The 24,411-nt window shown below is 30.2% G+C and overlaps 2 protein-coding genes across 4 annotated transcripts in view; one reads left to right on the top strand and one right to left on the bottom strand.

Annotated features, from left to right (window-relative positions):
- Window positions 1-22,765, bottom strand: LOC126899494 (teneurin-a). Of its 2 annotated transcripts, XM_050674465.1 has the most exons (35): window positions 22,477-22,765; window positions 14,795-15,075; window positions 14,618-14,722; window positions 13,954-14,556; window positions 13,653-13,847; window positions 13,376-13,585; window positions 13,129-13,314; window positions 12,912-13,058; window positions 12,601-12,808; window positions 10,925-10,951; window positions 8,122-8,241; window positions 7,887-8,065; window positions 7,678-7,814; window positions 7,364-7,606; window positions 7,138-7,303; window positions 6,823-7,075; window positions 6,446-6,681; window positions 6,174-6,331; window positions 5,704-6,080; window positions 5,503-5,644; window positions 5,165-5,422; window positions 4,923-5,081; window positions 4,600-4,837; window positions 4,278-4,537; window positions 4,039-4,214; window positions 3,829-3,961; window positions 3,493-3,765; window positions 3,055-3,363; window positions 2,679-2,995; window positions 2,477-2,618; window positions 2,283-2,414; window positions 1,965-2,222; window positions 1,724-1,901; window positions 1,015-1,655; window positions 1-946 (listed from the first exon to the last, which is right to left on the bottom strand). In XM_050674465.1, the coding sequence occupies exons 2-35, from the start codon at window positions 15,015-15,017 to the stop codon at window positions 638-640; spliced, it is 7,698 nt and encodes a 2,565-aa protein (XP_050530422.1). In that variant the 5' UTR covers window positions 15,018-15,075; window positions 22,477-22,765; the 3' UTR covers window positions 1-637. The 2 variants fall into 2 exon arrangements, with proteins under 2 accessions (XP_050530422.1, XP_050530423.1); XM_050674466.1 differs by lacking the exon at window positions 10,925-10,951.
- A 143-nt stretch (window positions 22,766-22,908) lies between these two features.
- The window catches only part of LOC126899496 (cytosol aminopeptidase-like), a 31,482-nt gene continuing 29,979 nt past the window's right edge, over window positions 22,909-24,411 (top strand). Inside the window, exons 1-2 of one of the 2 annotated variants that reach the window (XM_050674468.1) lie at window positions 22,909-23,444; window positions 23,548-23,769. In XM_050674468.1, the coding sequence (XP_050530425.1) occupies window positions 23,604-23,769 (166 nt within the window). In that variant the 5' untranslated portion in view covers window positions 22,909-23,444; window positions 23,548-23,603. The other variant, XM_050674469.1, reaches the window with a different exon arrangement.

The following is a 24,411-nucleotide window of genomic DNA, read 5'->3' on the forward strand; positions in this document are numbered from 1 at the left end:
ATTACTGCACAAGAGCAGTTCGTTTATTTTTTAAAAATTTACATAGATATTTTTATGTTATTGTTAATAATAAAATCATAATGTTATAAACATCTGGACACGTCGAAAATCAAATGAGATAAATAACACCAATAATTTGTAAAATATTATAATTACACGAACACGGCTCAGAAATTTACATAAATTAAATAAAAATATCACGAGGTATTCACATCATAACAACATGGACGAACAGTAAAAAAATCCAGTACTCAGCTCATTTTATATAAAAATAAATTAACAAAACGATATTTTTGATTCGTTTTTCAGCCAAAATCAAAATATTTATATTAAAAATATTATTAACAAAATTGTTATTTACAATCCGTAATGTGTTACTGGAAGTTTTTACAAATTATAGTAATAGATAGTGAATTAATATGTAAAATTTTGTACAAAAGAAAAGTTGATTTTGTATAAAATAATACGAATTGGGACGTTCAATAATATGGTAATACTTCTCATGAAATCCATTGTTCCAGAGTATAGTGTGTTTAACATATATATTAATATCTTGTTTAAGTTTTTATCTATAAAAACTTATTTACAGAAAAATATTGAACAAAAGATAATTTCAATGATGTTATTTAATAATTATTTAGTTGGATTTGATAAATCTTATATTATAAGGGTCATCACATAGTTCTGGATATCTTTCGATATCTCTTATATACTCGCCATCAAATCCACTAGCATACCCTGATTTAAGTATTTCATCTACTTCAGCTGTGGTCCAGTCTTTGTTAGTAGGTAAACCTAATCTCAATAAGTCTCGTTCGCGGTGCCATGCTTTTCGCATCACTGCTGTTTTAGCATGATGTAATAATCGTTGTTTTTCATGATCCAATGTTGTACCATAACGTAGATTCATCACGGTGTCTGTGCAATGTATTCTTACGTCGACTACCTAAAAAAAAATCCAACAAAATTATTTATTGAATAATGTTATTTGTATAATTTTATGTATATTCATACCTTTCCAGAATTATTGTCCGATTCTTTTTCATGAAACGTGGTATTCATCTGTGTACCAAATCTCTTTAATTGTACCTTGTCTTCATTGGCATGCCATATGTCTTTTTTCACAAAGTAGTATGCATCCTGCTGAGCACCATGCATAACCAAGCTAAATGGTAGTAAAAATGTATCATTAAAAACTGAAGTGAATACGTCTTTGTAGATTGGATTAGCATTAGGTACACTTTGCACGACAACTCGGCCGTCATCGGATCTAGACAAGAGAATTCCATTTCCAAAAAGGGGCACCAAAGATGCTCCTGGGTCATCACCATGAGCTTTGGGACCTCGATTTTTTGGTTCTTCTAATTCATTCATATAAAACGTAATCCACATTGGATCCAGCCATTTTGATTTTTCTTTAAAAGAGTTGATTGCAGGTTCAGCATGCGTTTTCGATTCGGATAAGAATGTTAATTTGCGTTTGCTTAGTAACTTATTTAAATTATTGAAATACACAGACGTTACATCTAAAGGTGTCGAACCTAGAATAGGCGAAACAGATGGCAATAGCGATGGGAATGTTGATATAGACTGTGGCATTTGAGGCATTACAGAGTTTAAATCATAACCCACTAACGATAACCAATGTTTCTCGTCTGTACAACAAAATTATTAGAATATAAAAATTAAATTAAACCTAAAAAAACTGTATTAGTCAATTCACCTTTAAGATACTGTCTTGTAGGAGCAACATTAATAGGGTCATTTCCATTGAATCTATATAGATGAAGTTGTTGAGGTTCAGTAGCTTTGGATAACATTCCTTCCCATTGCGGTGACATCCATTGCCCAACAAGAGGGTCATAAACTTTACCATCCGGCATATGTACCAAAGATGTAACCTATATATATATATATTACTTTTTATTTCTTTAATTAACAATATTAAAATTTTAGTTTTGTACCTGATCTAATAGTCCTCCACAATAGTCAATAGGTAAGTATAAGTATGGATTGGAATCATAGACTATATGACCATAGGGAGATCTCATCATTTCTCTAATACCTTCCCCATATTGATTGAATATCATTACTGGCGTACCACAGTGGTCAGTAGCTATATAGTATTTATGTCTGAATACTTGAGCATAAATTAAAAAGCCACGATCATCATAAGTCAATGACATTAATTTTCCATCTCGAGGACTATATATTTGATTGACCTGATATATAAAAGAAATATTAATGTGACCTAAATAAAAATTTTTAAACCATCTTCTTACTTCATTTGGATTTTTATGGTTGGTATAAAAGAATTGCGTTACGTTTCCAAAGTTATCTTTGCGAGTACTTAATCTATTCAAATGGTCATAGTAGTATCGTACATCGAAACGACCTCTTTTAACAGCTCTTACCTAAAGTATTAAAAATTAAAATATTAAAAATATCTACTATAATTTTAAATAATAATTATTACTAGTAATCCTTTAGAGTTGTAATGGAATTTTTCTTCTCTTGCATTTTGTACAACTAATCCGCGATTATTATACCGATAAAGTCCTTCACCGAATTTTTCTATACGATCCATGACACTATGTTCCATTGGAATCATATTTCCTCTACAAGTAATTTATTATAGTAAATTATGTGTTTATCATTATTTTATTTTATTTTAATACCTGTAAGTCATTGCTAACATATTTCCATTCTGGTCGTACTTAAAACTCCAAGGTTCTTGAGCGTCAACGGACAAAAGTTGACTATCCGCATCATAAGTGTAGTTTTTAACTATTGTATAAGTATTAATTCCTACATTATGAGTGTAAGTGCGAGATTGTACAATACGACTATCTAAATTGTATACAAATTCCATGCGAAAAACTTCCATTTGGTGTATTATAACTGACACGTAAGTTTCTTGGAAGTAGTCGTTGGTCATGCGATTAAATGTCGCAGTACCATCTGTTATTTTAGTGATATTACCACTGCTTAATATCTAAAATTAGAATATAAATTAAAATTTTTATTAAATTGTAATATTAGTATTAATTCTACTTCAAATTGTCCAAATATCTGTTTTTTTCCTGTTATTGGATTATACTGCACGCGATATTCTTGTAAACTTTGTCCACCTATACGTCCTTCAATCAATGTTACTCTGAAATTATTATCGTATTCATATGTAATTTTAGCATTGCTTAATCCTGTTTTAGGACCATAGTCAATTCTTTCTTCTATTAATAAACCATCATTGTACTGATAATCCCAACGATATTCAAAGTCATTTTCAATATTAAGCACTTGGCTAGGAAGTTGAGTATTTGTCCAATATTTTACTTTAGTTATACCATCTCCATGAACAACCTATAAAATAAAAATATAACAAAAATTTGCTACAAAAATATTTAAAATCAATTGGTTAGAGAGGTAGATTTCAATTATAACTAATTAATAAAAAAAGAAAAGAAATATATGCAGAAAAAAATTAATCACCTGTGACAACTGTCCAGAGCTACGGTATCTATATAAAACACGAGCACCGTCACCAGGATAAACGGTTTGTAGCAAACATCCTGTATAGCTATAGTGTTGCAAATAAGATCTTGTTGAACCTGGCGGGGTGTAGGTAAATCTTATAAATCCTAATGATGTTTGAGACGAGAAAGTATGTTTGGTTCCAGAAGGTAAGACTATGTTTTTTAAACCACCAGATTCATCATACAAATAACCAAATTTGCGTTTGGTTGGAAGTTCAATTTCAGAAATCTAAAAACACATTAACATTTTTAATAAATTATGTTAAAATATATATCAGTATACTTTAATTACCCTATTCCATGCATTGTAAATATATTTAATAGGCCCTCTGTGACTTAAGAATTTTTCTATGCATAGACCATGATGGGTGTATTTATAATGTTCATTAATAGCACCCCAGCTCCAAGATTCTAATCGATTAAATCTAATATTTTTTCAAATTAATTAATATACAGTTACCGTATATATTAAAAAATTATGAAATTGAAATGATTTACTTGCCTATCATACGTTAAATTCACATGATGTTTTGATGAACCTATAGTCCATGATAGAGGTAAACCATTTGGACTATAAGAAATACTAAGTAATGAAGTAGAAGGTCTCTCACTACTAAAAATGGTTTCTACTCTTGAATATTGATTATAATCAATGATTAGAACCGAACTATTATTGACCTGAAAATGAAAAGGCTATTTTAGTTGACTAATTTAAAAAATGTGAATAAAAGAAAAATATACAGTTAGTTTTCTCCTTATTATAGATTTAGACGAGCCAGCATCACCAACAAGAGAGTAAGTCCACAAAATTGTGTTCGATAGAATACCCCGCGATGAAACTTGTCTATTAAAAACCGGTAACATTTCAGCTTCAACAGGTAATGACAATTCTAATATTGGATGCTTTGATTCAGCAAAACATTGAACAACTTCACCAGATCTTGATCTGAACATAAATGAACCATTTTTAAAGTTGATGGCCTCGTTAATAGAAGATGCACCTAGTAATTAACATAATCATCAATCGTTTTATACATTATAATTTAGAATTAAATTTTCATACTATTTTTAACAATTAGTTTTTTATAGTCATTGCCTTCCATTTTAATGGTTATTTGATCATTATGACCATCTAATGACATTAAGCTGATTGGGTTGTGCAAAGGAGTGAAAACATTCACTTCAAAGCTATCGTCTTCCATAGATATATGCGAAGATAATTCAAATATTTCACCAGTCGGTAAAACAACATTAACAAGACGTCCAAGTTGATCGTAGTTATAAATGTATAGTGAGCTTCCCTATTATTAGGGAATAATTTAGTTTAGTTTAGTGATAAAATAATTTAATAACTATTAATTAAAAATATCAATTTTTTATACATACTTCAGCTGTGGAATCAGAACGGCTGGTTAATAGACCCGAGTTGCTATCATAATTAAATGTAATTTCAGAACGTCCTTTTTCAGAAAACTTCACTAAATTTCCAGCACCAGATATCACTAATTCTGATTTATAGTCTTGGGAATTTTCAATAGCACTCACCTAAAAGATATCGTGTTGTAGGAAGATTTATCTAAATATAAAATTTGTAAGATATCGTTAATAAATTTTCCTAAATTACTTACCACATTGCTGTAGTCTCTCAAAAACAGCATTTTATTACCAGAGCCATCAGTAACTGTAGACAATTTTCCAAAACTTGTGTTTTTAGAGTATAAGAAAGTATAACGGACTTTTCCAGACATCAAATCTAGAGTAGAAATATGCTGTCCATATCTATTAAATACATATAATTCACCAGTTGCGGGATAAGGTATTTGAAATTCACCATTCAAATCATGGGATGGAAGGTACGGTTTCAGTGCAAGTATATGAAGGTTACCCTAAAAAAACATAACATTTTAGTAATAAAATTTAAGGTATTTATAAATATTGTAAAAATTTAGTAAAATTATTTTTTTACTTGGTCAGCTATGTTCAGTACTCCATCTGGAGATGCTATTATAGCTGATATCGTAGTAAACTTGGCTGTGATTGAGAGCAAGTGTTCACGAGAACCATTACCACACTGGCAAGTAGTATTGGTGTTGTCGCAATCACATTGCCTAAATTTCAAAACAAACATAGTTTTAAAGAAATAAATAATTTTTTTATTTTAAATTACTTTTGTAAATTTTCATTTTGTTGGTATCCAGCGAAATGTGATATATAACCAGCTGAATTGATAACTTTAATTGAATTAATTTTTCGTGAATCACTTTGCGCTACATATAAATCACCGTAAGGACTAAATGTTATTCCAACTATTGTTCCAAGAGCCGTTTCAGTAGCTTTCTGTGACTCAGACATAAGATCTTGGTTAACAGTTGTTTTCAAAGAGTCTTTATTGGCATCATTATTTGAGTAACAATGTAATGGAGATCCAGCTATTATTTTTACTCGATTGTCTTTGGTTACTTTTAATACTATCCGATCATCAGTTATATGTAAACTCTCATCTAATGGATTCAGTGCTAGATTAGTAGGCCATTGAAGTTGTACCTGAAATAAAACAAAATATGACATACAAATTAAGTAATACTTTAAGCATTAGTCTTTATTATTTTTTTACATTAGTTATGAATGTTAACTTACTTGAGAAGTTGGCAATGAAGTTTTGCAAGGTATGGGTTGCCAAATATTGTTATGTTTATGATGACCAATTAATGTTTTGATGATACCTTGATTGTTTACTACTCTGATATTTGTGCCATCAGCTATGTACAATGTTCCATCTGATGATATAGCAATACCTACAAAAATATATGATAGATGAATCTTATTTGTAGCAATAAATATGTTTTTGTAATTTTTTAATAATTGTTAAATAATAATTATTTTGAACTGATAAAATAATAATTATTAACCTTTTGGATTTGATAGTTTTGCGTTTATTGCAGAACCTCCATCGCCACAACTATTATGATCTCCAGGTATGCAACGTTCTCCGGAGCCCACATAAACTTCATAATTTACAGTAGGATCTGCTACAGAGTTAGTATTTGTTACACGAAGTATCTGATGTCTTTCAGGGTCAGAAACATAAAGATATCCGTCAGTTGGAGATAGGTAAAGGTAATATTGATATGATACTTGTGTGGCACTGAAATAAATAAAAAATTGTGCACAAATTATGAGTATTAATTTATTAAAATAATAAAATAAGTTTTTTTTAATTATAATAACAACTAAATTTTATAAAAGGGTTACATAAAAAAAAAATTAAAATTATAATTAATTTTACCTTAATTGTAAAACTGTGAAGACATTTCCTTCTGGAGTTAATTTTCTTATAAGGTTAAAGTCACCAACGTACAAGCTGCCATCAGGACCACTAGCTAACGCAATAGGTGATAAGAGTCGAGTATCTTTCGCAATACCATTACAATCTTTGCAATTTAACGGTCTTTGAAGTCCAGTACCAGTAACAACATGTAATGTATGAGGATATTGATGTTTGAAGTATAAAATTGAACCATCACCTTTTTGTAAAATACCTATAATATAAAAAATGTTTTATTAATTATCTCTGTATGATATTTATCACTACAAGATTAACCTTCGTGGAAATTGTAATGATGATGCACATCTAAACTCCATCCACCTATATCGGATATATCAACGTCAAATCCTTGTAAAACAGTCATTTGAACTTCCCATACAATTTGATTACAATTAATGTACTCGTAGCCTACAGATACTTTAGCTTTTGCAATTCCATAAACCTTAAAATTAAATAAAAAATGTATTGTATATATAAATATTATTATTTACTTTAATCTCACCTTTTGCTTATAAACATTTCGTTTATCCCAGGTAAATGTATATTTCAAATTTGGATCTGCTTCTAGTTTATGATTATAAACAGAGCCTTCAATTTCAACGGTTATATGAACAACTTTTAAATGGGGCGAGATGTCGGATTGAGTGAGATGTATTATTAAATAAGAATAATAACCAGTTGCCCAACTACTTCTGTATATTAAATTTAGATTTGATCCAGGAATACTTATACTCTCTTGAAGTAACTGTCAATATTTTAATAAAGTAAGGTAATTTATGTTTATAAAATGAAATTGAACTGTGTAATTGTTTTTACCTGAGTTTCTGCGAAAATAACACTTTTACCCGGCATTCCACCAACTTTCTCTGGAAGCCATGTAGACACAATTTGAGGGATTTCTCTATGATCTATACATGGCGTGACATTGAATAGATTCTGATCATACAGCATGCCTATATTGAAATATAATTTTTTGAAAATTTACATTGGACGATAAAGAATGGATTTTAAAATTATTGTAGTACCATTATTATCCATTGTAGATTCTTTATAAGAGTCTATTTCTTCGTTTAATGTCATTCGGATTGGCGTTAAAGATATTATTTGATTCCACGGAATGAATAAAGTCTTTATCTGTGGTTTAAATGGACTTCTCTGGAACTGAAGAGTTACCGCTTCTCCGCCGTTAACCATAACGTCAAACCTATATATTTAATAAGATAAAACTTATCGAAATTGATTGCTAATATAAATTTTTACCATCCACCAGCTCTAGTAAGTGTAAATCCAAATCTTGAATCACGATCAACAGACACACGAATTCCAATGATTCCCAACCCTTGGGGCGACAGTACTTGACCACGAACAACAGAAACACGTCTATAACAAAATATAATTTACATAATCTAAACATCTTAATTAGATCAATTAATATTACATAATAAATTCACTTAAATGGATAATTTAATAATAAGAAAATTAACCATTTTTATATTAGTTAAAATTAAATTAATCTTTTTTATATAGATTAGGATTTTTTCGATTTATTATTAAAGATTTTAAATAATTTGGTGATACATTCACCATTTATTTTTTAAAATATAATTATGATTAAAATATATAATATCGTTAACTCATCAAAAATCTAGAAAAAAATTAATTTTTTAATAATTATTTGTTCAACACACATTGTTTTGAAATAACTTAACTTAGGTTAAGTACCATTCTACTTTATTATTATTTTTTTAATCATGGAAACTTTCGATTTAATACAATATATACAAATGTCTTTAATAAGTTTTTTTTTACTTTTACTAAAAGTAATTTATATGGAAGAAAATCTCACATTATAGACATTGAATGAGTACTATTAATGAAATTAATTTTCTAAGAATCAAGTAGGTCGTAACCCAATTTTCTTTGAAGCGTCTAGTAGGGTTATCAGGTAGAGTCAGTGGCTAAATATGAAATGAATTATACATATTCAATTATTTAATATTATATTAGAAAATATGTAATTTTATTTGTGTAATTATGAATTCTCATAATTTATGTCACATTAATATAGAAATATAAATTACGTACATGTAAAACTTACTTTATGTAAAAATTTCACAGTTAGAGATTACTAGCAAATCAATTTTAGAATTATCAAAAACAAGGACGACATACCAAAATATTCAAAGACATCACAATATTTAAATAAAACAAGCATTATATAATATTTAATAAATTTCCAATTTGTCTTGTAGCTTTTAAAATTAATTGTTACACTAAATTATATTTCCATCAATGTTTATTCTAATTTAGGAGTAAAACAATAATTTCATTTTTATAATAAAAATGTATATTTATTATGAATAAAAAAATGGTTAATTTTCTTAAACATTAATTTTTTTCAATGTAAATCAATCATGCGAATTGTGATGGTGTTGTCTTACAACGTATGTTATTACATTTGAGTTTAATATTTACTATCATTCACGAATTTATTATTATACGATATTTTTACAAGCACATGCATTTTTTATTAGTTAAGCAAACGAATCAGAGTAAATTAATTTAAATTACAAATTGTTAGCCATGCATATACAATCATATTTTTTGGTAAATTATTATAAATAAAGAATTTTTCGGATAGGATTCAAAATTTACAAAAACATGATTTAATTGTTATATTATTTGAAATAAAGACATGAATAAAAAAAAGAAAATGGTTACTTTTTGGATCAAATCATTTTTAATAAACTAAATACTGATAAAAATAATCATCAATAAGCACTCATAAAAATATTAATTTCATTCAAACAATTAGTTTTAAATAAATATAGTTAATTTTCGAAGTCGAATATCAAACTTTATCATACACAATATTAACTTAATGTCGCTTGAATAATAGACGGATGTTACTATTAAACTTTTTTAATTAGCTATTAAAATAATAGTTTGAAATAAGCTACTACATATGTTGAGTTTTGCTAGAAAATAATACAATGCTTGTCGGTAAACTGAAACGAGTAAGCTGCCTTCTTTAAACGTTATAGACATTTAATCACATTAAGGCAGCAGCATGGTAATATTGAATAATATATTGTGAACATAACAGTAGACTGTGTTGCTCGGGTGGAATAATTATTTTATATGTATAACGTAAAGAAATATATTAGATTTTTATGAAAAAAAATTTTAAACATTAAAATATAACAGGTTTTGAAATAGTTTTTTATTGAATATCAAATTTGTAATCGTATTATAAAAATACATTATCATTTTTAATGCTATAAAAATATGATTATTATTATTTAAATAATTTGCTTCTAATGCCTATGCTAAAACACTACTGGACGACACATAGACACAAAACAAAAAAAATATATTTATTATATATTTGTAGATACCTGTAAGTACTGGTAAATGTATTTGCGAAAGCGACAGTTGATCTGTATATTACTATTATTTTTATATAAATCGGTCAAATTTAGTAAGAAACAGCATATTTTGGCCGATCATGTTCATAATTTTTCTTCGTTTTTTCTTAATAATTAATATTTTTAATCATTGCAGGTGGAGCCAAGTTAACATTACAGTTATCTAATCTCAATTTGGGGCTTCGGATATGACAATAGTACCCTAAATTCATATTCCCATGCTGTTACCTTATTTGATGTGTAGATTTATTTTATATGAACATCAAATTCGGTAATCAATAATAAAGATGATTTTGGGAGTACAGGAAATGTATAACAACGTTTGTCAACAAAATTCTACACATTCCAGCATTGGAATAAAAATATTGTATAAATCAATGTTACTTTGTACTTTGGGTTAAACAAGTTTGCAAACAATAAATAACAACTTTTAAAAACAATATGTTAAAGTTTAGAAAGAAAATTTATTTCTCATAGTTAATGTATTATAGATAGTATTACTCTTTATCATAATGAGAATAAAATGATGAGCAATCTGACTATGTGCTGTCAGAGAAAATCAAATACAAGCTTTATGAAATATTAAAATAAAAACCAAATACAAAATGATTACAATTTATACTTTTTAGACTTACCCAGGTGTAAAGGAGTTCCAAAATTCACTATGGTACATATTCATTTTCAGAGTGAACGAGTACGAACAATAGAAAAACAGAAAAAGAGAAAGAAAAAAGAGAAGGAGTGTTACCAATAATACTGTACAATATAATTATATTTATAACTAAAAACTTAATGTCTAACTGTTTTCAAAGATGCCTATCTAAAATAAAGTTAATTTGAAGAAATTTTGCTTGTTAATGACCAATAAAATAATTTGTTACTTAGCTAGAATGTAAAGCGCAACATATGAGAAATTAATATTCCTAGTTGATTTCAAATTTACTTTTTTTTAGTTTAAATTGCAGTATTAAATTTGAATATTGAAAATTGAATAACATTGAGTTTTATTCAAATATTTGCTTGTTTAAAGAATTTTTGTATGAATTTTGGAGTAATGTGGCAGAGTTCGTTTATTAACGTTTATGGATAACTCATTTTTAATAATATAAAAGGTTTTTTTATCTTTGGTCAGAGCAACGAACAAAATTTCGACTAAATTAAATTAAATGTTTAAAAATATTTTATATTAAACCTCATGCGTTTCGCTAATTATGTTTATTGTATAATTATTTATTTAGATATATTCATATTGAATTATGTTTGTGCCAAGAAGTGCTTAGCCCCAATAATTTCTAATTGTGTTGCGTGTTTTTTTTTTAATGATCAATAACAATTAACAGTTTTAACTAGTTTAAACCACATTAACTGTCTTAAATTAAGTATTCATGTATTAGTTAAGGACAGACAATATAACCGAATGCAATGAAACGAACTCCACCTGCATCTCTCAATACCTTTTTAATTGGCTATTGAGATTGCCAAAATAACGATGATATAATATTTTATTTTAAGTAATAATCTTAAATGGCGTCATGTGTATTAATTTGCTGAAAGCTAAGCCATTTTGGAATAAATATATAATTATATTGAAGGGTACTACACAGGCAGCTACATAATATTACAAAATATAAAGATAGAATGAACCACAATAATTATTTTTGAGACGTACACAATGGAATTTTGACATATCTATATAAAAGCGATAACACACACAACACAGTGTTGAAAATAAATAAAAAAAAAATTGGAAAAATTGATCAATAGCGTATAATAATAGTTTAAGGAAAAAAATGAGTCTCTCCCAGTATGACTTCGTATTTATAAATTTGGTAAAAACAAACAGTAGAAAATAAAATTCGATTAAATCACTGGTTGATTAAGTGTAAATTTAATCTTGATGAAGTCCTAGTAAAATTAACTAAAACAGTCCTTAACTTTTTACTAAGGTAAATCTTTACAATATAATCATTAAGATCAATGAATGAAAAAATTTAATTTAAAATAAAATAAAATTTAATTATTATTTGTTTTTTTAATTTAAATAATGTTTAGTGCTATTCTGTACAATATAATTGTTATAAATTCTATAGTATACATTATGTGATTTCATTAAACATGATTGTTTTTACAATATTTCAGTGCTAATATTATTTAACCCCATTAAGCAACAATAAAAATGATTTTTCATAGTATACGACGTTACAGGCATTGATGATATTACTTCTCTAATGGCGTGGGTTTGTGTGTATAGTGGTTCATGATAATTTTTAGATATAAAAATTTCATTTTATTGTTTTATTAATGAACTTACCTTTCACTATATTCGTCCAAATGGGCATAACTCTGAACACTGTGTTCTTCGACCAAAAACTTAACTCTCTGGTAAAAAGAAGCCGTCACTGATGGTGGCTGTTTTCTGAGAAGAACGTCAACTGGATCGTTTGATGCTAAACACATAATGTGCTCAGCACACGATGGTGAATTACAGCATTCACTATCCGAACAATCAGTCATGCCGTCTATTGAACATATATAGTAGTAATTATACATAGATAAAATTATTATAAATTTTTTGTTTAAAGAAGTTATAAGATATTTTTTTAGGTATTCAAAAAGTCATACCTTCGTCGTTATCGATTTCATCACTACAATCAGTTTCCAAACGAATTGAACAACTTTCACCAGCCCATCCCTCTTTGCAAACACAACCATATATATTGTTAGTCATTACGCAACTTCCGTGATTTCCACAACCTTTACTACAACCCTCTGAAAAAAAAAATAGTTTTCAAAGTTTACTCAAACTAATATGGTTTGAGTTAGTTAGTTTTCTTCTTACGAAATGTACAGTGTTTTCCATTCCAGCCTCTCGAACAAACGCAAGTACCATTTCTACATTGGCCATGTTCCGTGCATCGATCGTCACATGGAAGTTGATCACACCTGTCACCTGTCCAACCAACGTCACACTCACACTTACCTTGATCGCATTTACCATGAGGCCCACAGTTTAAATTACACAAAGCTTTGACAAAAACAGTTACATTAATAAAATCAAATAAAATTGACATTTTAGAAAACCAAACCTTGTGAACAATCAGGACCTGTCCAGAACTTATTACAAACACAAACTCCTGATTCTAAGTCATAAGTACCGTGATCTGAACAACTAGGAAGACATTGAAATACTTGTTTGTTCATCAGCGAACAATCTTCACCTTGCCACCCTGCTTTACAGTAACATTTTCCAGACATACATATTCCGTGTCCAGAACAACTCTTGTCCATACAATCAGCTAAAATAAAATCAATCAAAATTTGCTATTCTAATATGTGTAATAATATCAAACCAAAATCATTTACCTTGATTACATTCATCTCCTTTCCACCCTTGATGACATTGACAAACACCATTTTTACATACACCATGTCCAGAGCAATCAGCCACTCTACAGTCTGTTTCTGGTATATCACACTCAGTACCTTTCCAGCCTTCTTCACAGTGACATAAACCTCCGCCATATTTTCCATGATTGGAACATAGCATAGGGCAAACACCTAATTATTTTATAAAATAAAAAATTAAACGTATAAATATTTTTTAAATTTCAAATAAATTTGAAAAACTAGTCATTTTTTTAAATTTTAATTTTTAAATAATTACTTTTAGAACAGTCATTTCCTTGATACCCATCTATACAATCACATTTGCCTAGATAACAGGATCCATGACCAGAACATTCATTAGGACAGGTTGTTGTAACATCTTCAGCCTCGGCTAGTCTTAATATAACTGTATGCGGCCTAAGATCATCATTGTAAATTGATAAGAACCACCGACCCGCATCTAAATATTCAATTAGTGTGACATTCACAACCATTGGATCTTCTTCCATGGGATCATCGATTGATCTTCGATTTACTCGGTTTTCTAATCGACCACCTTTTACGAACTCAGAAAAGTCGTGTTGAGTGATAGTTGGTGCTACATTTCTACGACCGTAAACAGCAAAGTTAGCACCCCATGGAAGTGTCAGATTCAGTCTCATGAACACAGGCTGCTTATTATGAAACTCTAGATTCCAGAAGTGGTATGGATGAACAATAGAACTATACGGCGTACTAAAGCTAGTTATTTCTAGTAATGAGGGCCACTGATTTCGAGTATGATGGCGATGCATCTCACTTTGATCATCAGATACGGCGTCCATGTTTGACTTACTATGAATTGTAAAGTTCGCAACAGTAGTAGTACTTATTGATTGTACTAGAATAAATTTAATTTTATTAAAAATAATAACGCAACAAAATTATGGATGCTATCATACTTTCAGTGGTAAACCCAAGAGGACTATCAGAATCCATAGCAATTGATCGAGCCTTTTCCATGAGGACACATTTTTCCTTGATGTCTGAACATGAACTTTTCATTGCTGAACAAAAAATATATTAAAATATACAGATATTTTTGTACATTTAATTATGGTTATTTAATTGATACATACTTATGAAATATATTAGGAATGATGTAACAATGAGCGTAACAATAAACAATATCAAAAAACTACATTTCCACGAGCATTTAAAATTACACTTTTGTTGAATGTCTTGGAATCTGGTAGTCGAATATGGTGAGTATTGCGAACTGTGACCTGTAGACCTGAGTGGGAACACTGGAACTGGAGGAGTTCCTCTAGAAGAAGTGCTCATGTCACCCGGGAACATCATCGCAATTCCTTAGTCGATAAAAACTATATGGAATTGCTAATTCTTCATTTAAAATAATCTATATCAACAAAATTTTAAATTAGTCATTATAACTGATTTATCATTTTATCAAAATAGTATTATTTACCGTCAGGGTTTATAACTTTGTCAAAATATCAAGGGAGTAACGTTATAATTAGAATATTAAGGTCAACTTAAACTAACATTTATAGTGGTCATTTAAATTTCAGTGTTTCTTAACTTTATATGATTTAATAAATAAGTAATTTTATATTACTAACTTTTTATAATAATGTTTCTTAAAAAAAAAAAATTAATAATAAATAAAACATATCGAGAGGTTAATTACATGTTATTTTACATTTCTTAGACTTTTCTAATCTTATTATCTATGACAGTGAATTTTTAGTTGCTTATCAAATATTTAAATTTTAACTTAAAAATAAATCTGAAAAATGAAGTTAATTACTTTAATATTTTTTATAATGTTCGATAACTGTAATGCAAAAGTATTGATGATTAATTAATAAGTATATTATTTTTATTTAAAAATATTTCAATACCATTAGTTCTTGCGTTTACTGTTTTGATTTATATAGTTACTTAAAAGCTTACTACCAGAAAATTGTAATGAACAAGACGCAAACGAAATTATAAAGTAATTCTGAGTGTTATTAGTTTTAGGCTCAATTTACAACATTTAACATGATGTGCCAGTGGAATAATTCAATAAACTCCACACGTCAATTCTCAAATATTCTCTCGATGTTCCGAACAAACGATATTTTAACGACATTAACTCATTTTTTGTTTTGCATTGTAAGCACACAGTACTATTAAGTTTCAGTGCGGTTTTGCTATGATCACAGAATTTACTCTCAAAATGTTTGTAACGAAAGTTAACATTATATTTAACCTTTAGTTTGTTATTCGATGATGAGTGTAACATAATGCTCACGCTATTCACTGGAAATTCACAAGACAAGAATAAGTGCGCGATGAAGGATGACGCTATTGTAATATAACGCGATGTTAGAAAAGGGTTTTCGACATGTGCGGCTTGTCGAAATACTAGAAAAAAACATTTATGGCCACCAGCCTTTCTATAAATCAAACAAGTCAAATAGATGCTCAGATAAGTTTATTTTTGCACCCAAGGCTAATATAAAAAAACTTGTTACAGACATCCCTTTTCGACTAACTTTATTTAAAATATAACAATAAAGTGCAGGCACTCTTGCTTGATGCTCCCTACTCTATTGTGTAAATATACATACAGGAAACATTAGGTCCGGAAGCTCGAATTGGAGGGCGTTTCCTTTAAAATGCAAAAAGTTGTATATTTTTATTGAATTAATGTAATAAGAATTAATGTTGGCCATAGGAAAGTGAAACAACTTAAGTTATATGTTTGCTTTTCAATTTGATAAAAATGTACCCTGACAAGGGCTCTTTAATAATTCACAAGCATCAAAGTTGTTTTTATTTTCACGATCAATATTTAAATTATATTATGCTGTATTTATATTACCCTTGAAATTTTGCCCCTGTTATTATTATTAAAAAAAAAAAATCTATGCGACGAATTCTCCACAGAAATTAACTTGGTTGGATGGTCTATTATTATATACATTATAAAAAAGTGTTAACATATTCATGGAGAATACTTGACGGGTATGCTTTCGAGACGCTATTGCGTTAAAACGAAATGGAAAAAGTTCTGATGTCGGTGTATCTGATGCATATTCCTGGGGGACTAAGAGACATGACGTGAAATACATTTTAAAAAACGTTAGGTATTTTAACTTATCTTAAAAAAATAATGGAATAAAAGGAATACAATTATAGAGTGAGATTGTTTGTTACAATAATGTTATGAATATTTTAAATGTTTAAAGTCATAGAAATATAATTCAAAGTTTTTCTGGTCGAAAAGCATTGCAAAAGCTATTTAGTCTCATAATCAAATGTGTGGCACAAACGATACAAGAAAAACAATTTCTCCTCCTTAAGAGTATTGTGACTTTAAATCATCATATTGAAACTTGAGCAACAGAGGTAAATTTATATATACAAATTTTTCGTTTCTGATAATGTAAATGCAATATTATCGTATTTAACCACAAAAAAAAAGCTCTGGTTCAATAATCTATTGCGTAAAGCGAACATAAGAAACGAACAAACAAATACACCAACGTTTGGGATTATTAATGTTTGCGCACGCCAAACATTCGTGGTGGTCGTCAAGAGTACTTCTAATAGAGATATTCTATTATATTATAACGAAATTGTGTCCCTTCAGGGCTTATAATATGAGGAGAACGAGTGGCTGTCGTCACTACGACCTCAAAAACTAAATTCGTGACTAGTATATTGGGGCCAAGTGTACAATATAAAATAATAATAAAAATATTTTATCCAGTTGTATCAGCTAACGAGATTGCAATCTAGACTTTTTTCACCATTGAAGGTGTTTTTATATTTCCAACTATAACACGCTGAAAAATTCCAACGAAACTGCGAGTTTTTTTAAGCAAAATGCAATGCGATAACGCCTACCTACATTTACGCACTTTTGTACCTACCCATTAGTGCACGAATAATTTAAGATATAATCTAAATTGAATATGGAACACACAACAACCATTATTCAATAAATGACGTGCCAACTTTCATATACAAAAAAATATTAAAATAAAAAAACACACACACATCATAGTAAAATTAATACCTTCTCAGCTTCTCATCAAAGCTAAAATGATACTTTAATTTTTTATTTTTGCCAAATTATATCTTGTCGTACGTTATGCAGTTCGGTGTAAACTATTTTATATCTATTCTTTCTTTAAAAATTTAAAAAAAAATTCATGAACATATTCAAAGATTTTAGGTGACCTTTCAATCTCAAAGAAATTATTAAAACGATTTAAAATATAATACATAATATTTTACAAAATGAAATCTTCTGGATAAAACTAAATCTCGAAAAAAAAAATGAAATTTGATTCTCAAATAAGCTCTGGAAAAAGAGAAATATTGTTCCGGGACTAAATATAACTCAAAAAAGTAATTTATATTATTCATTTTATGATACAATCAGACATTTTTCAATTTTATATCTAGTAAAAGAATATATAAAAATAAAATGATTTCTTGTGCAAAAAACGTAGACATTAATAATTGTCTTACGAATTATTCAAAATAATGAAAAGTTATTCTATAAATCGCCCAAATCTATTACAATAACTTTCATTTATTATTCTTTAAGTTTCTATCAACGTGAATTTTTTTCGGCGGTCAAAAATTGTTGATGCATAAAAATATCAAATGAAAATCCGTTTACACTCAACTGGAAGATTTTATCATTATTATTATTATGATAATCTAGACAATCGAGTCTTGCAAACATCAACATCCAACACGTTCATGGAGCCAACGCAATTTGATTATTATTATTATTATTATGACGTCCGTTAAACGTCGCGACAACATTCTCATCAGCAGTTAGCTTTAATCGGTTATTTTCGTTTCTTAAAACTTTCCAAGCTTAACGGACTCTTGCAATTACAAGAATTTCCTCTCGGAAAATGGTTAGTGCAGAAACACGGGCATTGTGCGATTTGAAAGTACAAACTTTATTCTATTTGTAGAAATAAAAACTGAAAGCGTATTTTATTGTTACCGCTCTTTTTGACACGTTTTATCAAAATACGTTATGTGTTTTTTTCCTTTCCCGTAATAAATGGCTTACCTACGACCAACGTGTTAATGGAAATATCCATCGAACCCAACCGTTAGCTCGGCACACCCAATCTTAACACCGATACTGTTCGAGCTAAGCTTAATCCAGCTTAGTTTTACGATCGGCCGTGTTTCGATTTCATTTTATTGCACCTACCTGCACGATTTATACTATTGTACACACCAACGGGGATGATACGGGTGTCGGTGGTTGCCGCCGACGCTGCCACCGCCGCTACCGGCACAGGGATCAATAAAAGCCTATTCGAGTAAGTCGGCTGGGGATGCGACGGTAAAGGCTGGATAAAATACACCCCCGCCCCCTCGCTCAACAGTGCGTCGTAGACGTTTAGAAACTATTGTAATTAAACGCAGGCTGAAAACCGTGCGGCATAGCTATTCCTCAAGTCTGAAATGATGTATGTATTGCTTTTAAATGACTTATACTATCCCCCGAAGATATCTTTCCCCCGACGTCTTTCGCCAAACGGTTAAAACAATAATTTAACACATGACGGGGCCACTTATCCGGCGCATCTTTGTCCGTTATCGCGATTCGGTCTAATAATAAAAACAGTCTGTGTACTCTTCACCGGCTGCAAACATCTGGTGGCTGTTTCTGTGACTCGTGTGTACTAGTGTTGGTCGAGATGACGACACTAATAGCAAGAAGACGCCCTTTTAATAACGCGCCCACACGACCAAATATACCAACCAATATCGAGGGCAATGCATTCCGTATGCAATAAAGATGGATGGTCTCGGTGATCGGACGCGAGGGACAGTGATGAATGACAAAAAAATACGTGTACGGTGGCTTATTGACTTAGGAAATAATTCGGTTGGGCTGACAAAGAGCGGCGGCTAAAAAGTGAATTGAATTTTTACAGTCAAAGACCTAATAATGGTATAAGTAAAACGTTATAGGAATTGTGCAACTACGCCGAGAAGGGGAAGGAAATATTATTTTCTGATCAGAGCAACACGATAGTAGATATGAAATTAATAGTATGCCAGGGTCATTTAACTCCAACTTGCTAATTCACCTGGAAAACGTTTTGCACCCCGAGTTTGAATAATGTGTATGATATTGTCGCTATGTACGATACATTTTCCGCACGTTTGACCCTATAAACATCAGCTTACATTGAACTGTAATTGTGATTTATGTCAGAGCAATAGAAAATAATTTTAATTTACAGGTTAATAATTAAATGAGTGTTGTTAAAATGTAATTCTTTAATTTCGTATAATATATATAACAATACACAGTTTTTAAGAAATTATTTGTTTTTATTGAAATATTAAATGATTAAAAAACAAAAGTCATCATTATTTGAATATTTCGATACAAGCATGATTAGGAACTATTTGGTATATTACTTAGCAATAATTATTGTTATTTAAAAAAAAAAACTATTATCTAGATTCGAGAAAGTTTAAAATGTTCATGCTAATTATTTTTCATCCTTCTTAAATGTACAGTAATGTTTCAACGATAAGTTATAAAATTAAGATTTCTGATAGAGTTCTATTCTTGACAATCACATTAATCTTTCAACTCTATTGAATTTTTTCGGATAATTAAACATCACATATTTTTGGTATAACTTACAAGAAAATATTCATAAGAATTTTTTTTTTTTTTAAGCAACTTTCTCTTGCTTTTAGGAAGAAACATATGAATTGAAAATTAAATGTAGATAACTATGTATCTTAAATTAGAATTTCTAGTGTAAAGATAGATTTGATTCAACAAGTTACTCAAAAATAATATTTAATTAAAGCGTTTAACTCTTCAATGTAATTTTTTTCTTTGAAATTTATCATCTAAAAATAGCTTTGAATAAATTGTCGAGTGATTTAAGACTTGAAGTTTTATTGTAGGGTTATTTTCAAGATAATATAAGATTAAATGTAAATGATAATCACATTAAACGTTTAGATTAATTAATAATTTTTTAATAAGTTGCAAGTAAAATTATTAATAAGATGCAACTGTGAGCACTGCTATGAATAATTTAAGTGTAATTTTTTAAAAATAGTCAAACAGTAAAGTTCGTAATTCAGAAAAATCACAGTAATTCTTATTAATTCAACATCTATTAAACTTCTTTGAAATATTTTTTTTTGAATAAAAAAACAAAATTTCTCTTTCAAAACCCGTGTAATATTTGTATTTATTGATTTTTGTCTGATATAAAGTGATTGTATAATTACTGTTTATAAATAAATTATCCCTGAATTTTATATTTAATATATATATATACTTTTATTGATATATAATTTTGCGAAATACCAGTCAACAACTAAAGGTTTTTATAAATGGCACCTGTATTTTTTCCCTTGTTGGCCGTTATCAAAGGTATCATTGTGTATTGTGATTAAAATATATTATGCGAGTGCATTTGAACTACATCAGCACACGTGCCATGCGCTCCTCTATGCATTCTTTGTAACCCTCGCTAGATGTCCTCCTGTCATCACCTATAATGTGGCCAACTGCATTATCAGCATGGCTGCATTCACGTATTCATCCAATAACACTTTTTAATTAAATTCCAAACTGAAGGGGACAAAACTCTAGTTTATTATACTCCCTAACCATAGAGATTTCTTGTTTACCGAATGGTTCTCCTTTGTTTGAAACGCCGCGTACAGGTTTAATTAGGAGACAATAACAATAGTAATTACTAGAATGCAGAAGCGCAAGCGATTAAAGGGAAAATTACACCTACAGTGAACTCCTTGAATAATTCAATTCGACTTGAGATGAATTATACTATTTAATGAACTTTATTGTAGTTAATAGGATTTTTTCAACTAGCACAGACACGAGTAGGAGTGAAGAATTTATTTTGATGTTTAGTGGATATAAAGTTAAAAATATTCATAAATACAGTAGTCGCTAGAAAATCCTCAATGATCCTCTTTAATATAATGAAATAGGATTATAACAGTAAATCATAAATACTCGGCGGTTCAAGTCTATTTCATATCATTTTAATGGATAGTTGTAAGACCAATTAATTTCATCAAACCAAGTCTGAAACGTATGATTTTATATAATCTTTATACATTACGCCAATAACAAATGATTGTTTTCGAACGAAAAACAATATTTATTTATTTCAAACGAATACAATAATAAAATATTATACTAAAAAAATTGGAGATTTGTTCGCGTCAAAATCAAAAATACGATTTGTTTGCGGGAAAACTATTTTTCAACCTGTCTAATTTGATAGAAATATGCATCCGTCATAGGTGTGTGGTAGTCAGATGCCGACCCTACTGCTCCTGTTTTTTAATCCCACCGTTTCAATTGTTCACTTTATAAGACCAATTGAATTCATGTTTTATTATTACTACAGTACAATACAAACTATGGTCGCGGGTACTTAAAACACTAAATATTTGAAATCGTAATAAAAAATTCAGAGCTTATAATATTGAACTAATGTTCAATTGAAATGAAAAAAATAAATGATTTCGGTGGTATTCCACAAACATTTCCACACTGTCGTTTCTAACTAATTTATCAAATAGATGTTTTGGAAATAACGCGGCGCGTCTCCGTGCAAAAATTAACTACTGCACTTTTCAAGTCTGTCCGGCAAACTCGGCAATCGCGTACACAGACACGCCACGTACATCATAATTCCATTACGGAGACCGTCACTAATACTAAACGGGTTACAATGTGTTTGGCACTCACCCTGATCGTTTCTCTGATTGGGTCATCGGCGAGCCGCACTAGTATGGGCCGAAGTCGTGTCAACGGTACAATTTCGGTCCCGCCGACGGTCGTCCATCTCGAACGCGTCGCAACAACAAATATTTATCTGTCAACTGCAAAACTATTACTATTGTTTTTTCAATGAAACGTTAAATGCCCAACGCCGACGATATCGCGGGGTTGACTGACGGCGCTGTGGCGGTGGAATCAGCTTCAGCAGTAAAGGCGGCGGCGGCGGTAGCGACGACGGAGCAACTCGTCGGACGGCCTGGCAAATCCATAATGTGTCGCGCGAGCGGGGCGTTCTCGGGTACGCCGTCACCGGCGACTGCGTTGCGCGCCCTTCGGGTCATGCGCAAGCTCCACTTTGTTACTCTCCCAATCCTGTCCTCTTCACTCGCGGCCCGCTCCTATGACGGATGCCCTGGTCGGTTCCAACTCTGCGTTTACACGACTGTTCGGTCCGTAATCAAAGCTTAAGCGGTTTCGCGGATTTAATTAAATTTCCACCCGTCCATCTCACACACGCCTGTACACTGTTTACACGGACATACTTGCAAAGGCAGGGTTGTATTTTTTTCATTTTTACTAGGCTCACACGTGTTACGGCTTAACCGATCGATCCATCAGTCTCGAGTTATTAAAATCCCAATATCGCCGTGGTGTTTTCTTCGGCATTTTGTTCAAACGAAATTATCAAACGCTTCCCTTGGGACACTATAGAAAAATAATCGAATTTCAAAACTATGTTGTTGCGGTGAACGAGATAATGTGTACCTATTATTCCGTTTTTGATTTGGTTATAAACTAAGTAACCACCGAACACTGTTCTGATATTTTCTCCGTCAAATCAGTTTGTGGCGGTTAAACAATCGAAGATTCTAAATTTGGGCGACCGTTAAGCGTCGAGAAGATTTGCGATGGTTAAATTTCTCTTGGTGACTTAGGTACTTATTATATCATCATGCAGATTTTCCAATTGGCATTTGCGCTATTGCTTGTCAGTATAAAAAATATTCATTGAATTGATTTTTCCGATTATTTTCCTAGAAAAGTCAATCAAGTAAATGAAAAAAAACGCCGAGCCTTAAACTGTCGCTCTGAAGATGGACTCTGCAACGAGTGGATACATCCGTTCCAACATTTCCAGCGATAAGACAATCCGCGAAAGCTTTAACACGTTCGAATATAAACAAATGAAAATTCTGCTAGAAGATTTGACAACACTCTTTATGAAAAAATACAGTTTCATAAAAACTATACGATTAAAATGTGAGTACTAAAATCAATTAAACGAAACTGCAAACATTTTTGCGTTGAATATTTAAATAGGTTTTTTTTTTTAATTTAAAAAGAAAAAGACCAATAGCATACAAAATATGACATTAGGTTCAACAAAACGGTGTAAACGAACAAAAATGTGTAAAACGTCAAAGCTTCAACAGTTACGGACACAGTATTTCTTGTAGGATTCAGTAGTTTTACTTAAACAACACATTAGCCCGTCGATGTTTTTGGCCGTTCCAACATATTCGAATAGACACGTGTTTGGCACAAATAATATCAAATTCACAAATGACATACGCACGCGAATATGTTTGAATAAAAGTGCGTTGGATAGTTTTCGCGGGGCCATTTGTGTGATACAATGGCGCACTACAACTTTTGAATAATTCAGTTCTGAGTTAGCAGATAAGAAATTTATTGGACATGGTCGTTTATAAAACATGCAACAACTCCACAATGATATTAAACTTTTATTCTTTGTTTTTCGTTGCACTCAATTATTATCGAATAGGTCGTGAAATTGATGCCTTTTGCGAAACTTTGAAATGAGATTCACGCAAAACCAAAAAAGTCATCAATCAACTTCTAAGACTTCCATATTTATTTTCACTTTCATTCGTTTTGTTT

The sequence above is a fragment of the Daktulosphaira vitifoliae genome, unplaced genomic scaffold, assembly GCF_025091365.1.
Source record: "Daktulosphaira vitifoliae isolate Bord-2020 unplaced genomic scaffold, ASM2509136v1 Scaffold_2, whole genome shotgun sequence".
Taxonomy (NCBI): domain Eukaryota; kingdom Metazoa; phylum Arthropoda; class Insecta; order Hemiptera; family Phylloxeridae; genus Daktulosphaira; species Daktulosphaira vitifoliae.

What these genes read in the sequence shown, in the direction of transcription:
- LOC126899494 (XM_050674465.1), bottom strand. Translation starts at nt 15,017, where the DNA reads ATGATGTTCCCGGGTGACATGAGCACTTCTTCTAGAGGAACTCCTCCA. An exon ending in TGGAACTCCTTTACACCTGG is followed by an intron (nt 8,242 to 10,924) that starts GTAAGTCTAAAA and finishes ATTTTGTTATAG; the next exon opens with ACGTGTTTCTGTTGTTCGTG. An exon ending in AAAACTAATTGTTAAAAATA is followed by an intron (nt 4,538 to 4,599) that starts GTATGAAAATTT and finishes GTTAATTACTAG; the next exon opens with GTGCATCTTCTATTAACGAG.